This window comes from Thalassophryne amazonica, chromosome 15 (assembly GCF_902500255.1).
Source record: "Thalassophryne amazonica chromosome 15, fThaAma1.1, whole genome shotgun sequence".
In the NCBI taxonomy this organism is placed as follows: Eukaryota; Metazoa; Chordata; class Actinopteri; order Batrachoidiformes; family Batrachoididae; genus Thalassophryne; species Thalassophryne amazonica.
The window spans coordinates 51,717-69,544 of record NC_047117.1 but is presented as its reverse complement, the minus strand read 5'-3'; the positions used below and the strand labels follow the sequence as shown (position 1 = coordinate 69,544).

The 17,828-nt window shown below is 40.9% G+C and overlaps 1 protein-coding gene across 1 annotated transcript in view; it reads right to left on the bottom strand.

The window, feature by feature from the left end:
- Positions 1-17,828, bottom strand: part of LOC117525707 (echinoderm microtubule-associated protein-like 6) — a 78,077-nt gene that overhangs the window by 22,367 nt on the left and 37,882 nt on the right. Inside the window, exons 19-28 of the mRNA XM_034187637.1 lie at positions 16,280-16,432; positions 16,062-16,193; positions 15,018-15,106; positions 14,781-14,948; positions 12,350-12,551; positions 12,105-12,231; positions 11,092-11,170; positions 10,871-11,000; positions 7,317-7,415; positions 5,475-5,495 (exon numbers count right to left, since the gene is read on the bottom strand). Of these exons, the coding sequence (XP_034043528.1) occupies positions 5,475-5,495; positions 7,317-7,415; positions 10,871-11,000; positions 11,092-11,170; positions 12,105-12,231; positions 12,350-12,551; positions 14,781-14,948; positions 15,018-15,106; positions 16,062-16,193; positions 16,280-16,432 (1,200 nt within the window). The remainder of the gene's footprint in view (positions 1-5,474; positions 5,496-7,316; positions 7,416-10,870; positions 11,001-11,091; positions 11,171-12,104; positions 12,232-12,349; positions 12,552-14,780; positions 14,949-15,017; positions 15,107-16,061; positions 16,194-16,279; positions 16,433-17,828) is intronic.

Genomic DNA, 17,828 nt, shown 5'->3' with positions numbered 1-17,828 from the left:
ACAACACACACACACACACACACATATATATATATATATATATATATATATATATATATATATATATATATATATATATATATATATATATATACCCCAAAAAATGTACACCTCAGATAAAATCAGACCTAATTGGTTTTACAGTGGATCAAATAAGTATTTGATCCACTGTCGAGTTTGTAAGTTTTCCCACCTACAAAGAATGTTGAGGTCTGTAATTTGTATTGTAGGTTCACTTCAACTGTGAGAGACAGAATCTAAAAACAAATCAGAAAAATTACATTGCTTGATTTTTAAATAATTAATTTGCATTTTATTGCATGAAATAAGTATTTGATCACCTACCAACCAGCAAGAATTCTGTCTCTCACAGACCTGTTAATTTTTCTTTAAGAAGCCCTCTTATTCTGCACTCTTTACCTGTATTAATTGCACCTGTTTGAACTTGTTACCTGTATAAAAGACACCTGTTCACACACTCAATCAATCACACCTCAACCTGTCCACCATAGCCAAGACCAAAGAGCTGTCTGAGGACACCAGGGACAAAACTGTAGACCTGCACAAGGCTGGGATGGACTACAGGACAACAGGCAAGCAGCTTGGTAGAAGACAACAACTGTTATGATTATTTATTAGAAAGTGGAAGAAACACAAGATGACTGTCAATCTCCCTCAGTCTGGGATTCCATGCAAGATCTCACTTTGTGGGGTAAGGATGATTCTGAGAAAGCTCAGAACTACACAGGAGGACCTGGTCAATGACCTGAAGAGAGCCGGGACCACAGTCACAAAGATTACATTAGTAACACATGATGCTGTCATGGTTTAAAATCCTGCAGGGCAGCAAGGTCCCCCTGCTCAAGCCAGCACATGTCCAGGCCCGTTTGAAGTTCACCAGTGACCATCTGGATGATCCAGAGGAGGCATGGGAGAAGGTCATGTGGTCAGATGAGACCAGAATAGAGCTTTTTGGAATCAACTCCACTTACCATGTTTAGAGGATGAGAACAACCCCAAGAAAACCATCCCAACCGTGAAGCATGGGGGTGGAAACATCATACTCTGGGGGTGCTCTTCTGCAAAGGGGACAGGACGACTGCACCGTATTGAAGGGAGGATGGATGGGGTCATGTATTGCGAGATTTTGGCAAACAACCTCCTTCCATCAGTAAGAGCATTGAAGATGGGTCATGGCTGGGTCTTCAGCATGACAATGAACCCAAACACACAGCCAGGGCAACTAAGGAGGGGCTCCATAAGAAGCATTTCAAGGTCCTGGAGTGGCCTGGCCAGTCTCCAGACCTGAACTCAATAGAAAATCTTTGGAGGGAGCTGAAACTTCAAACCTGAAAGATCTAGAGATCTGTATGGAGGAGTGGACCAAAATCCCTGCTGCAGTGTGTGAAAACCTGGTCAAGAACTACAGGAAACGTCTGAACTCTGGAACTGCAAACAAAGGCTACTGTACCAAATATTAAGGTCTGTTTTTCTGTTGGATCAAATGCTTATTTCATGCAATAAAATGCAAATTACTTATTTAAAAATCATACAATGTGATTTTCTGATTTTTTTTTTTAGATTGTCTCTCACAGCTGAAGTGAACCTACGATAAAAATTACAGACCTCAACATTCTTTGTAGGTGGAAAAAAAATGTGCAAAATTGACAGTGGCTCAAATACTTATTTGCCTCACTGTATGTACTCTATCCAGTTTCCCCAAAATCTTTTAAATCTGTCCCCCTCCAGTCTCAAAGAGAATGTTTGCTTTTCCATCACATATATATTGTGTATTTCCACCTTTGGTGCCTCATTCTTCATCCATTTTCTGGTAATTGCTTTTTTTTTTGCTTGCAATCAGCATTATACTGTAAATATGTTTGTCACCATATCTTGTAAATTCATGTCTGGTTTCCCCACTTAAAGTACCTCAAGTGAATGTGGAAGGTCTACCTTTAGTACTTTATAACTTCTTTAGTTCCTGCCAGTCGTTTCCAGTGGAAGGACGTCCCTGGAACACGTGGAAATGATCTGCTTTATCAGCTCCACATAATCTCCAACACCTGGTTTTTAAAGAATCTTATGATGTTCCTCCAGCCGTGTTCTCTCCATGTTAAGGAGCAAGTTGTTCTTTCTTCCCACTCCTCACCTGATCTGACCGTATTTGCCCCCCTCTCCCACTCGTTTTAATACACACTGTGTCATTTCCCTTTAAATCCTCCACTCCCTTATAGAGTTTTGAAGAGAGCTTTTTCTCCAGTTTGATTCATATGCTAAAGTAAACATCTTGATGAGTCCCCCCCCATGGTTCCCCTGATTGTTTGTTTTAAATAGTGCCTTAATTGCAAATACCTGTATTGGTCCTGATTTGTTAGACTATATGAGTGTTTTATCTCTTGAGAACTTTTAATGTCCTTTTTTCTTAAGAGCTCCCAAAATACTGAAGGACACCTAACCTAGTTTTAAAATTCTTATTGATTCTATTTGGAATAAATTCAGAATCATATCCAATCCATTTTAATAATCTACTTTGCGTTCAAAAGTCATTTTTCACAATTTTTCCAACCAAATCTTCAGTGATGTATCCAGCCATGGATTTGTTCCTTCTCTAATGTGTTTTCTCAAGTTGATGTCCCTGATTAAAGCCCATATAGGAACTCCTTCTGGTGTGCTGACCTCAACTTCTTTCCATCTTGCTGAGTAGGAAGGATTGTATATATTCAACAGTAGTTTTAGTTGTGTTGCTTGATAAGAGCTCTTCAGGCAGGGAAGTGCCGGCCCTCCTTTATTTGTAGGTAACTGCAGCATTCTGTACCTTACCCTCGCTCTCTGCCAGATGTATCGAGAAGTAATTTTATCCCATTCCCTGAATTCGTTCTCTGTTGCTTCCACTGGTAGACTCTGGAACAGGTACAAAAGCCTCGGCAGCACGTTGATTTTTATCACCTTCACTCTTTGTATAATACTCATATATGCTATCAGATTTTATTCTGTTGATCAACGGATCATAGTTAATAGATTTTAGTTGTCCTAAATCTTGAGGTAGGTTAACTCCAAAATATTTTATTGAACTTAAGTCCCAGTTGATCTTGTACTCGTCCCTAATCGCTTGGCTTGGTCTGTAGTTGAATGTAATAACCTGAGTTTTTGTATATTTATTCTATAGCCTGATAGACGGCCGTAGTCTCTCAGGGTTGTCATAAGTGCTGGAAGGGAAGTGTTTGGGCTCGATAAGTATACTAATACATCGTCTGCAAAAAGAGCTATTTTATGTTCCCCTCCCCCCATATTTATACCTATTATATTTTCATTTTGTTTTATCCAGTTGCTCAAGGGTTCCAAGAAAATTGGAAAAAGAAGAGGACTCGCTGACGACAACCTCGTTCTAATGTGATAGATTTTGAGAGACTCCCGTTGATCTGGATCCTAGCTGTCGGTTTATCATACAGGGCCTGTATGACCTTAACAAACATGTTGTGGAAATTAAACTGCTCCAACACTCTGTATAAGAAAGCCCACCCGACAGAGTCAAATGCTTTTTCAGCATCTATTCCCACCATTACCATCTCATGCTGATTTTTGGTTACATGTTGCATTATGTGTAGGGTGTGCCTAATATTGTCCTGTCCCGTCTGATCCAAGTGAACTATTTCTGGCAGAATTATTTCTAAAAGTCTTGATTGAGGATGCTAATAGGTCTTTAGGTGGAGCTTTCCAGCTCATCCTTCCTCTCCTTCAGAGTTACAGATATATTGGCTTCTCTCCATGAATGAGGAATTTCTCCCCCCTTCAACACCCAGTTAAATGCCTTCTGAAGCAGTGGCATTAATATTACCTTAAGTGATCTGAACCATTCTGCCGTGAACCCGGCGGCACCCGGGGACTTGTTGGCTGTAAGATTTGAGATTGCTCTATTTATTTCTGCATCAGTCACTTCAGCTGTCAAAGCCTCATTGTGTTCTTCTGTTACTCTTAGTAAATTTAAGTTTTCTAAAAATGTATCCATTTGGGTTTTATTACAAGTATCCGGTTCAGCATGTCGGTTTTTAGAATAAACTTCAAAGCACTTTTGAATTTCACCTGTTTTGTCCACTAGTGTTCTTGTGTGTGTGTCCAACCTGGTCTCATGGCAAGTCATGATTCAGCAGCATGAAATGTACATTCATCTATTGGGTTGTGATATTGTGATGAAAAGCGCCTCATTTTCGTCACGGCAACACAAATTCAGTCTCATTCATTCCGTGATGGCTGCACGAAATTATAGTGAAGCGGGGGGGTCAGGGTGGTTACAGTTAGGGTTGGGGGTAGGACTAGGGTTAGTAATAGTGACTTTAAAAAAGCCCCGTCATAAAAATTTGACTCATTTCGCTGTGGGAGGATGACAAAAACAAAAACAAAAACGTGAGACTGGGCTGGTGTGTCTCTCATTTTGTAAATATTGTTTTTTTGCCTGCTGTTTTATTTCCTGGTTTATGTGCCCTTCCAGTTTGTCTTTTTGTTCAGTTTCAAACTTTTTTAGGTCAGATTTTAATGTGTCAAGTAAGACTTTTTAAAAATGATGCAGAACAATTCCTGGAAATAAGAGTGGACAGGATCAAAATCCAGCGGGTCTTTATTCCAGTGAGGCTTTGGGATGGAATTATTTCAGGCTATTTTGAGACAGATCAAAAAAAGGTGCAGAGTTTTAGAAATAGGTGGGTTTGTCTTAAGAGAGCACAAGCTTGTTTATTTACTGCTTTTTGATAAATAAACCTTTTAGCCTCAGACAGAATGATTCAACTAAGTGAGAAGCTGCCGGAGTTTTTGACACATCACATGGAAGGACTGAGGAGAACAATTCTGTGAGACTGTCATGACTGTTACTGCCATCAGTCGACCTGCTGTCATCGAGCTGCCTCAGAGACTTCCTGTTCTCCAAAGGAAGAAGAAGTAACGGACAAACCATAGTTCTCTGGGACAGCTCAACGACCGCAGGCAAACAGAGGTGACGGTGTCCCACGAGAAACGAGGACACCAGACAGACAAAGGAGCAGAGCCTTCTGGGTTCTACCGGCCCTGTGAGTCTGGGTGCAGCAGGTTCACAGGCCGGTCCTGGATTTAAACACCACATGGGGGAGGGAGGGGGCAGGCGGGAGACTTTATGACACAATAAAGACCACAGTGACAGTTTGCACAGGACGTGCACTGAGTTTAAACTGATAATCAGAGGTGGGACAAAGTCACCATCAAGTCACTCTCAAGTCTGAAGTCATAATGACCACCAACTGTTTGCATGCTGACTTGGGACTTGCTGATTGATGACTTGATGGTGACTTTGTCCCACCTCTGCTGATTCTAGATTATTAATCACGACATAATCTGCTGCTGGCTTGTTATTTATTTTTGCACTCTGTCATGGTTAAACATAAACAATGACTCAGCACGAGTGTGAACATGACGCGTGTGAAACAGATTAAAGAAGATGAGCGTCTTACCTGGCAGCTCAGTGGTGTCACCTGGTGGTGAGGTGAGGATGTGACGATGACGAAGCAGTGGAAAAGAAAAAAGTGCAGCGGAAGAAAAAAAAGCAGCTGGTTCATGCATGGAAGTGATGCATTAAAATACAATTCAAAGCTGGGATTTTAGGACACTCAGTGCTCTGTGTTCTGCAGAGGTGCAAAGTTATTACCCCAGAATGAATTCAGTGTGAGGAGCTTATTTATCGTACCAGCTATAACATACTTTGAAACCAAAAGGCAGCCAAATTAATGCTAACCCTGCACTTTTCACCACTGCTTCTGTGACTGCAGCCGAAAACTAAACAGTCCAACATTTATCCGTTAGCAGTGACGCTGTGTCTGTGCAGGCTGTCCCCGGAAGTGGTCACATCCCACCGTATCACACAGGGCTTCAAATGAGACTGTGCTGCCCTATTGGCACAGGTTTTACACCGGATGTCCTTCCTGACACAACTCCACATTACATGGAGAAATGTGGCAGCTGGTGGGGTTTGAACAGGGAACCTTCCACACTGAGACCAAGCGCACTAACCACTTGGCCACTACCAAAAGATCCTTTGTAAGTTCTTTTGGTTCCTCCCTTTTCACTCGGGGTCACCATCTTCAGATTTGAGGTGGATCTGTATGTTATTTGGCAGACGTTTTACACCAGATGCCCTTACTGACAATAGAGAATGGGTATGGGGAGTGGAACTGGGCACCAAGAACCTTCTGCTTTGTAAGAAGGTGAATTGACCATGTGGCCGCCCTTTAAGTCCATCCATCCATTTTCTATACCCGCTTACTCCAATCAGCAGTCACATGGGGACCAGCAGCCACAAGGCGCGAGGCGGAGCTAACCCTGGACAATTTAACGTTGCCAGTCCACTGAACCTGCGTGTCTTTGGGTGTGGGAGGAAGCCAGAGTGCCCGCAGGGAACCCACGCAGACACGGGGAGAACATGCAAACTCCACACAGAAAGGACACAGGTGGGAAGTGAACTCATGACCTTCTCGCTGTGAGGAAACAGTGCTAAGTGCTATGTTTTGTTGTACAATTATTTATAATTCTTCCTACATGTTTTTTTTATTTTTATTTCTTACATTAAATAAAGTGGTTTCGGAGCCGCGGCAGAACTTTCTCACGTCTGTTAAAAAAGCAGTCGTTCAGTGTTTTTGGCCTCGTTTGTTTGTTTGTCAGCAGATCATCTTACAGTCGGCTTATTTTACATCATTAAGCAGATTCACATCCAGGATCATTCATAATAAATATTTCGTTTTGGCTCACGTTGATTTTAGCGTCATTTCTGCTTTGGTCGAACAGCGCCCCCACCTGTCCACCCCCTCAGACAGACAGACGCTCGGAGCTCGTCCTATCTCTGATACAGCTGCTTCGTGGTATTGTCTTTTATTGGTTTTATTATATTATTGTCCTTATTTTGCCTGATCATCTTTTGTTTTTATTGTTAAAAATTTTATTTTAAAAGAAGCTAAATGAATAAGTTATTTTTCTTCTTCTTAATATTACAGACTTTGTTTTCTGCTTAACATAATCTTTGTCTAATGATTTGCTGATTTGAAAAAACTTACAAAAATTTATATATATATATATATATATATATATATATATATATATATATATATATATATAAACAAATAGAAAAAAGATCAAGTACGAGTAGACTAAATATTAAAGTGCTGTAAAATGACAAAAGTACAAATATACAGAATAACATTTTTTAAAACAGTGGTTTAGGCAGTGTTTGATATTTTAAAATGGTTTGTGTGACTGTAAGGTCATGTTGGCGTGCGTGCGTGACGTGGCGTGGCGTGGCTCACCGATCTGCCCCGAGGCGATGACGTTCTGATATTTGGGGTGTTGATTGACAGTCAGACAGAGGACGTCATCTGTGTGCTCCAGGTAGAAACTCTGAGTCCCTGTGAGGAGACACAGGAAGTGATGTCGCTGCTGTCAGAAACATCAGGATGACCTCACAAACAGGGAGGGGCCAAAATAATATCACAGCATTATTTCCATATTGATATTTACATAAATCCAATCATGCAAAGAGTTTGATGAGCATTCTGATAACGACGGAATCAGGAAACTAAAAGATTTATTCATGGGTCAAACGTCTGTCTTTGACTGTGCGACACAAACACATCCAGAGGACTTAAAACAGTGAATATGTCCTTTGGGGAAATACAATCTACGTTTAATCTGGATTAAAAAAAACACTACTTTAAATATTTTCAAGTGAGAACTTTTGTGAACACACCAGTGACTTCAAAACATAAATGAATGTCCTGGAATGAAGATTTGACACAAACTATAAGTGAACAAGAGGGTAAAAAGCATGTGTTAAAGCTCAGACAGTGTCTGTAGACAGACGTCCGAGAGTCATCCAGTTTAAACGGCTGTACATATGTTACACCCGTGCAATTAAATAAATACAATAAAAACATAGCAGACACATGTACAAAGTGTGACTCCAGAGGAACATTCACACATCGTATGTGGGAATGCAGGCAAATAAAAACATTTAGGGAGGAGGTAAAGAACACATTTCTAAACAAATTACGTTTGACCCAAAATTATTTCTGACGGTTCTAAACCCAGAGCAGCAAAACTGCAAAAAAGTGCATAGATGTGGAAAAGCATCAGGAGACCCAGCGCCACCTTGTGGCTAAAGCGAATGTTACGCAGCTTACCACTTGAAAGAATAACGTATATCCATAAATCCAAGCAACAATTCTTTGAGAAGATCTGGAGACCTTTTATCTATATTATAATAGCCAAGTGGCCTCTGTGTGTGTGTGTGTGTGTGTGTGTGTGTGTGTGTGTGTGTGTGTGTGTGTGTGTGTGTGTGTGTGTGTGTGTGTGTGTGTGTGTGTGTGTGTGTGTGTTGTGTGTGTGTGAGCGTGTGCGTGGGTTCAATCACACAAAAACCGGGGAGAGCTGACATTTGCTGTTTGGAATGTTTATGTATTTTTGGTCAAGGATGAACGCTGCGAAAATGGAACGTTGACAGGACAAATATTTTTGGAGAAATTAGTGATTTTAGCTAAACAGTAAACAATGGATGTTGTGCTGCAATGCACCATGGGAGTTTGGGGTTTTAAATGTTGTTATTGTGGTTCATGGTAGTTTAACAGGGTTGTTAGTGTTATTGATTTACTGTGATTTTGTAGTTTGTAGGCTTAGTCACTTTAGTTAAGTGTTATGTTGCAATTACCATGAGTGAGTTCAGTGTCATGTTGAGTGAAACATGTATTGTGTTTGATTTCCACTCTGTTTGTGTCTCAAATTAAAAGCACCTGCATGCGTAAAGACAAACAGCTGTGCGTGCGTGTGTGTGTGTGTGTGTGTGTGTGTGTGTGTGTGTGTGTGTGTGTGTGTGTGTGCGCAACTTTGATCAGGGACAAACAGAGCACAGCTGACTTTTGCTGTTTGGTGTGTTTGTGTGTTTAATCATTAGTGATCGATCTCTGCTCCCCTCCACAGCATGTCTTTTTCCTGGTTCTCTCCCTCAGCCCCAACCAGTCCCAGCAGAAGACTGCCCCTCCCTGAGCCTGGTTCTGCTGGAGGTTTCTTCCTGTTAAAAGGGAGTTTTTCCTTCCCACTGTAGCCAAGTGCTTGCTCACAGGGGGTCGTTTTGACCGTTGGGGTTTTACATAATTATTGTATGGCCTTGCCTTACAATATAAAGCGCCTTGGGGCAACTGTTTGTTGTGATTTGGCGCTATATAAAAAAATTGATTGATTGATTGATTGATTGATTATGTATTTTGGGTCAAGGATGAACGGCACCTAAATGGAACACTGATAGGACTTATACGTAGTGCTGGAGAAGCTACAAATATTAGCCAACATTGCTAATTAGATTTTTGACTCGCACGCCTTTCCAGCAGGGGGCAATAAATCATCTTTATGTTAAAAGCGTGATTATAAGTGTATATAATTGTAAACACATTAAAAATGCATGGATGACACAAGAAAGTGAAAACACTTATTTCCACTGTGGTCCATTTAAGAATCAAATGACAAAATATAAGTAATAATAAAATAATAACAACAACAACAACAACAGTGTGTATATGATAATCAATCAATCAAAAACAAAAACAAAAACATTAAGACAGTAAATTAACATTAAAAATGTACATAATTATCAGGAAATAAAAGTGTTGAGTTCCTCTTCTAAAAACTGCTGAGGTCTAAGGTTCTAAAAATATTCTGGACTCACATCATTCAAATTCATTACAGAGACTTTGCTTAATTTATTACCACCCTTGAAAAATATCAGTGACTTATTTTATCAACAAAACCCAGTCTAGGGCCCGTGGATCCCCACAGACAACACGCCAGTTAATTTGATGAGGGATGCGGACTGACAGATGAATGTACACCCTGCAGTTCCATGGTTTAAGTAAAGATATGTCCCCACACTTTTTCTGGGATCAGATTCTAGCCTTCTAGGCCAAGCTGAAAAACTGAATTACCTTAGTTGGTTAGTTGATTACTTTATTTTATTTTTATTTCCTCATTTTTCATTTACTTTATTCTTTTTGCTTTGTGTGTTTTTGATGTTCTTCTTTGAATATAAATACCATATATTTATATATATTTTACTGTGAAAGTGCAGGATGTGTGAGTGACGTCAGTGCAAAAACATCTGATCTTTGTCCGCGTTTGTTCCTTTATTATTCTGCTATAGCTTTAAAGGATGATGTAAACTGACTCTCAGTCACTTTTTGCACCACCTGCTGGTTCCACTCTTCCCCACATTTTTTGTTCTTTTTGCTGAAGCAATGAAAGTAAAATTCTAATAAACTGCCATGAACAATAATAAATGTCGATCTGTGTAAATTACAGACAAGATGCACACAGTTACAAAAGACAAATTAATAAAGAACATAAGGACCAGATGACAACCAACAGGAGAAATGATGATGTTGTAAAACTTATGAAACAAAAAATATTTTACCTTTGTTTTAAGAACAGATTTGACATCTGACTGAAGTTGATGAGCTAATTTATCTCAAAAGTTCACTAAGTGTCCTCATCCCAACTTTTTTTGGGATGTGTTTCAGGCCTTAAATGCAGGAACAGATGACATGAAGCCATGAAATGAAGCTGACCAGAAAAACAACATCAAATATTTTGGGTTCAAAGGCAACGTAAGAATCACTGCTGTTTTACTTCTTCATTTATTTTGGCATGTTCCGTCTCGTCCCAACCCCATCTGGGGTCTTATGGCAGAACTAATTAAAAATCATTCTTTCAGTTCAAGATTTCATCCTCATTTTTCTCTGATTATTAGAATTTTATTTTGAAACTCTGAGATGCTTTTATTTTGTCTGTTTGATTGGTTTTGATAAGGTGAACTGACCGGCAGACAGGTTCTGAAGTACGGCGGCGGTGCCGGTGTGGAAGACGATGTCGGTGCCATCGTTGAGGTAATGCAGGTTGTTACGACAGTCGAAGCCTCTGAAGCCAAACACATGTTCTAGCTGCAGTTCCTGTAAAATCAGACGTAGAAATGTTTGGTCACGTAGACGTGATGTGTCAGCAGACCCACAGACAGGATGGCACTGTCATGACATCACTGACCTCCACCGCTTTGTTCTTCTTGGCCACACTGTCCCTCAGCAGTTTGTCAGGCTGCGGTGCTGCTCGGCTCACCGGAGGCCTGAACGCAGAAAACACAACATTTTACCACAAACTGGTGAGGATCAGGATGGAGCAGCCAACATTAGCACTTCGCACTGCGATGAATCAGCATTAGCACAGCGCACTGCACAGGAAGATGAGCCAACATTAGCACAGCGCATTGTGCACCATGACGAGCTAACTTTAGCACAGAGCACTGTGCATCGTAACTACCCTGGTTCTCAAGACCAGGCACCTAAGTGGCTCTACTCTACTCTTTTCTACTCTCCTATTTTACTCTTCCTTTTTAGATATTTAGATATACCTTAGTATACTAGCATAGTTCCACCTTAGAATTGGAATATAATACATAAGGTATACCTTACTGAATTTTCATGTATTGTCAGGTTAAATTAATAGACGTGAATCGTCAGGGTAAGATAACAGACATGCACCGTCAGGTTAATCTAACAAACGTGTACCTTCAGGTTATGCTAACAGACGTGAAACCTCAGGTTATGCTAACAGACATGAACCATCAGGTTAACCTAACAGACATGTATCGTCAGGTTACGCTAACAGACGTGAACCGTCTGGTTAAGCTAACAAACGTGTACCTTCAGGTTATGCTAACAGACATGAAACCTCAGGTTGAGCTTTCAGTGGTGCACCATCAGGTTAAGCTAACAGATGTGCACCATCAGGTTAGGCTAACACATGTGAACCATCAGGTTAAGCTAACAGACGTGTATCGTCAGGTTAAATTAACAGGTGTGAAACATCAGGTTAAGCTAACAGATGTGCACCATCAGGTTAGGCTAACACACGTGAACCATCAGGTTAAGCTAACAGACGTGTATCGTCAGGTTAAATTAACAGGTGTGAAACATCAGGTTAAGCTAACAGATGTGCACCATCAGGTTAAGCTAACACACGTGAACCGTCAGGTTAAGATGCATGAAGTGTCAAGTTACCGCTCATCCACAGGAAGCTCTTTGTGCTGCAGGTGAGGTTTGGTTCCTGACATCTTCCGGATGCTGGCAGAGTAGATCTTGGTAATGTAGTCGACTGCCTTCTCCCGAGCTACATCGCTGTCGTACCCTGGGAGGCAGAAAAAAAAGAAGACGGTGCATTTCAGTTTTCTTAACATGATCCCAGAATGACCAGCTGATGTTAACATTAATGACTTCACAAAGTTGTCCACGGTGGACAGCGTCACCTCCGTCCTCCTCCATGTCATTATCAGACTCTTCGCTGTCCACGGCTTTACTGTCTTTGTGGCTCAGTGGCTCTCTGGTCCAGATCATCAGCGCCGTGTCAGCCCCGCCCACTGACAGCAGCATGTCGTCCTCGTTGGACCAGCGGACGTTGGTCACGTTAGTGCTGTGGCCCACATACTTCTTAAACTTGGCAAACTGGCCCTGAGATCAGAACCGGTTCAGATGAAAATTACAAACACAAGGGAATTGAAAGACCAAACCTGTTTATTTACACGATTAAAATGCCAAACTAGATCAGCTCAAAGATAAACATGATAATATTTAACAGCCAAAAGCTGGCAAACGTCAGTGTTTCCAATGCTAACGTGCTAATGCTAGCATGTTCCAATCAAAACATTATGTCCCAAATAGGACCAATCGTACACAAGCTTGGCATACTAAATGTTTGGACTACTGACACTTTAAAATCTGTTTGAGAAGACCAAACCTGTAGAAAGTTACCATGTTAACTTCAACATGAGTCTGTTAAAATGTGCTAAGTTTAAAGCTAACAGCTAATAGCATGAAAACATAATCAGAGGTTTTACAATGTTAGCAAGCAGAAAAGCTAATGTTAGCAAACTACACCAGACCTAGGCTTGAGAAAAGAATCTGACAAACAGGGCTTTAAATTAATCTGGATAAGGAGAAGTAGATTTGTCAATGCTACTGCAAAAGAATAACAACAGCAACAAAAAACACTGGCCAAACATCCATCGCTTCCACCAATCAGCCACCAGGTGGCAGACAAGGGATTTTACATGTAGTGGTTAACAAGATGAGAGCATTAATTGTCTTGGAGTTATATGTGTTAAAGTCAGGTCAGATGGACTCATTCACTCTTTTATTCAAACATTACATTTTAGAGGCCTAGGAACATCCAGTGGTGGGCACAGTTCTACTAATCTGCTAACTGCTAATTAGTGAAGCAATTTTTTGTTGGCGGATTAGCTTTTCAGCTAATTTTGAAAACCAACAGCGGACCACTTAGCTTCCGCTAAATTTAGTACCACTAACTTTCAGTCCACTAACTTTTTTTTTTCTTTTTTTTTTGCTGGCAGAGTGAATAAAGCTTAACAGTCAAAATCATACATTTTAGTACCTACCTGTTGCGTGTTTTGCAATAGTCAGATGGCTGTGAGTTCAGTCCTCCCTCAGCAGAAGAGAGCGGAGTGAGCTAGCTGCTGTTGCTCCAGAGGAAATTAAAAAAAAAGTATTTTACTTTCAACATGCAAAAAGACAGACAGTGTGGAGGAGACATGAAACGCAACGCACTTTTCACTCATGGTTTTACTCATAAACAACTAATTCCGGACAGTTTATCGATATTAATGGTACCGCTGTCATTTTTACAGAGGGAAATATCACACATCCGACAAATCTTTTAAAGGCGTGCACTAAAGTCTGAAGGTTCGAGCTTTTCACAGACACATGTGCCAAAAGGCATTAGGGGTAATTCAAAAGTCTCTTTTGATCAATTTACACCCCCCCGGTCAAACTGCCATCTATTGGTTGGGAGTGGCTCATATTTGGAATGAATTACACTTCCCAAGCAGAATTTTCAGTTTTGCAAATGCCTTTTTTTAACGAATGAAAAAATGACACATTAACAAATATACATTTATTTGTAAAACCCAACACACACATTACAGTAACTTGTGTGTTGGTTTTTACAAATAAATCAACCAACCAACCAGTGAAGGAGACTAATTTTTCCCATATTGCCTTTCGGCAAGTGTGTCTGTTAAAGCTCAAACCTTCAGAATTTAGCACATTCCTTTAAAAGATATGTTATATGTGTGATATTTTCTCTTTGTAAAAATGACAGAGTTACTGTTAATATTGATAAACTGTCCAGAATTAGTTGTTTACGAGTAAAACCATGAGTGAAAAGAGTGTTGTGCTTCATGTCTCCTCCACACCGTCTATCTTTTTGCATGTTAAAAGTAAATGACATCCCCCCCCACCCCCTTGCTCACAGCCGTCATACTACATAAGACAGAAGCTCTGGCTCGTTGTTTGTTTTTTGAGTTTGTGATCAATTTTGATTTTACTCAGAAGCCTCAGTGGTGCTTAAACTTGAAATCGGCTTATCAGTAGCCGACAAAAAGGTAGCAGTAAGCTGTAACTTCTGCAAACATTTTTTTGGCGGTTTATCGGTTTAGTGTGATAAAAGTAAACTTTTCAGTTAGCAGATTAGCAGTTATTGAAGCTAAATTTTTGGTTAGCTGTGCCCACCACTGGGAACATTGCTCTACAGCGGGCCAGAAAACTGGCCTTTCTGTGGGCATCCAAAGTCTACGGCTTCAGGAATTTGAATGTGAGGAGATGTTAAATGTTGCCAATCCAACATCAAGGACACAAGAACTAAACCGCCTGAGCGTCTCTGACCCTGGATGGGAAGCGGAAGAGTTTCAGGAACCCAAAGTCATCTCCCGTGGCAATAAGTCTGCGATCTTTGGTGAGGGCGGCGGTGTTGACAAAGCTAAGCGTTGACCAGATTCCCTCACAGGTTGGGCCAAGAACTGATGTCCAGGTTGTCCACTCCAGCTTCTCCAACTGAACACACAAACACAAATGAACTCCAGAGAAACGTAAACAAATAAATGGTTTGCGAGCGGCTCTAACCTCCGGCACACTGATGTCTTGTTTACGTCCTCGTGGTGCTTCAAAGAACAGATGTTCTTTGGCTCCCGTGTTGACCTGCAGCAGTTTACCTGACAAGGGAAAGACCACCAACATGAAACCAGGAACCAGTATTAAAGCCTGAGCCTGTATGCCTGGCGTGCCCAACCAGTCGATCCTGATAGACTGCTCGATCGCGGGCTGAGTTCCAGTCAATCACATGAAAAAAAATCTGTCACTGGACTCAAGAGGATTTAGTGCTGCTGTAACAGACTGATGCAGCAGGTGGCAGCAATGCACCAATAAGGATGCCGGCTGCTGTTAAATGCCAGAAAGAAGAAGAAGAGCTCTTCTTCTATGGTCAAGGATAAGAAACGAAAAATTATCATTTTCATCCTGGATTATTTTTTTCATTCATTCAAATGGCAAATCCATCTGTCTTATCTGCAATGTAAATGTGGCTTTACTGAAGAAAGGGAATTTGGAGCGGCATTTCAGATGATTCAAGAAATACGATGCTAACTTCTAATGCTAACCCGGCTAAATCCCCTCTGCTCGCCAGAAAAGTCCAGGAATTGAAAAGACGGTGAGCAGCACAACGGTCCATAAATATGAAGAGTGATGAATGTGGTGAACAAGATTGCAGTGTTCTGTTCAGGCCAGGAGTCTGAGGAGGCATTTATTCTGTTCAGAGCTGGAGGAGACACACATCTGCTGCACACAGATGTTAGGCGGATCAGCAGAGGGAAATTTCTGCAACGTTCAAACCATCCTGAATATGCACAGCTTTTGGATTTGAAAGAAAGTTTACATGTGCTATCAAGCAGGTTGCAACAGTGAGACCTGCAGAACTTTGCACACATGGACACAGAACTTAAGCACACAGACACAGAGTGGGCGGAGCCTGAGAGTGCACATTATGATGATCATGTGCATTATTCCATCCATTTTGGAATAAGGCTGTAAGATAATACAGTGAATAGCATTGTGAAGACTTTCTGACTGGTCTGTGTGCATTAAGGTGTGTGCAGTTTGTAGAAATCAGACCTCTGGAGTCCCAGTCAATGTGGGTGATGTAGCTGTTCCCTCCTTTACAGATTCCCACTCTCTTACTGGTCAGGACGTTGTAAATATCCACAAAGGAGTCATGGGAAGCAACAGCAAGGTACTTTCCAGTGTCTGAAACACACACAGCAGCACAACATTACACCTTGCTAAGGTACCGTTCAGGCACGTTTGACACCTATGCAGTGACGTTGTGGCACCCTGTGAAAATCTGATGTCAGAGATGAGCTCCTTCCGGTGGTGGAAGGTCACCATGTCCTCCAGCGTGTCAGCATTGACGACCAGGAAGCTGCCATCATTCAGGCCGACCGCCAAAGCCTTACCGTCGGGAGAGAACGAGCAGCAGCGACCCCCTGGTGATGAATCGATACCAACCAATCACAATATGAATATGATCGACCAAACTCAACATCACTCACTATCAACCAAACTCAACATCACTCATTATCAACCAAACTCAACATCACTCACTATCAACCAAACTCAACATCACTCATTATCAACCTAACAGAACATCACTCATTATCAACCTAACAGAACATCACTCACTATCAACCTAACAGAACATCACTCACTATCAACCAAACCCAACATCACTCATTATCAACCAAACTCAACATCACTCATTATCAACCAAACCCAACATCACTCACTATCAACCAAACTCAACATCACTCACTATCAACCAAACTCAACATCACTCACTATCAACCAAACTCAACATCACTCATTATCAACGTAACAGAACATCACTCACTATCAACCAAACCCAACATCACTCACTATCAACCTAACAGAACATCACTCACTATCAACCAAACCCAACATCACTCACTATCAACCTAACAGAACATCACTCACTATCAACCTAACTCAACATCACTCACTATCAACCAAACTCAACATCACTCACTATCAACCTAACAGAACATCACTCACTATCAACCTAACCCAACATCACTCACTATCAACCAAACTCAACATCACTCACTATCTACAAAACAGAACATCACTCACTATCAACCAAACTCAACATCACTCACTATCAACCAAACAGAACATCACTCACTATCAACCAAACTCAACATCACTCACTATCAACCTAACCCAACATCACTCACTATCAACCTAACCCAACATCACTCACTATCAACCTAACAGAACCAAACTCAACATCACTCATTATCAACCAAACTCAACATCACTCATTATCAACCTAACAGAACATCATTCACTATCAACCAAACCCAACATCACTCACTATCAACCAAACTCAACATCACTCACTATCAACCTAACTCAACATCGCTCATTATCAACCAAACAGAACATCACTCACTATCAACCTAACCCAACATCACTCATTATCAACCTAACAGAACATCGCTCACTATCAACCAAACCCAACATCACTCATTATCAACCAAACTCAACATCACTCATTATCAACCAAACAGAACATCACTCATTATCAACCAAACCCAACATCACTCATTATCAACCAAACTCAACATCACTCATTATCAACCAAACTCAACATCACTCACTATCAACCAAACAGAACATCACTCATTATCAACCAAACTCAACATCACTCATTATCAACCAAACAGAACATCACTCATTATCAACCAAACTCAACATCACTCACTATCAACCAAACAGAACATCACTCACTATCAACCAAACTCAACATCACTCACTATCAACCTAACCCAACATCACTCACTATCAACCTAACCCAACATC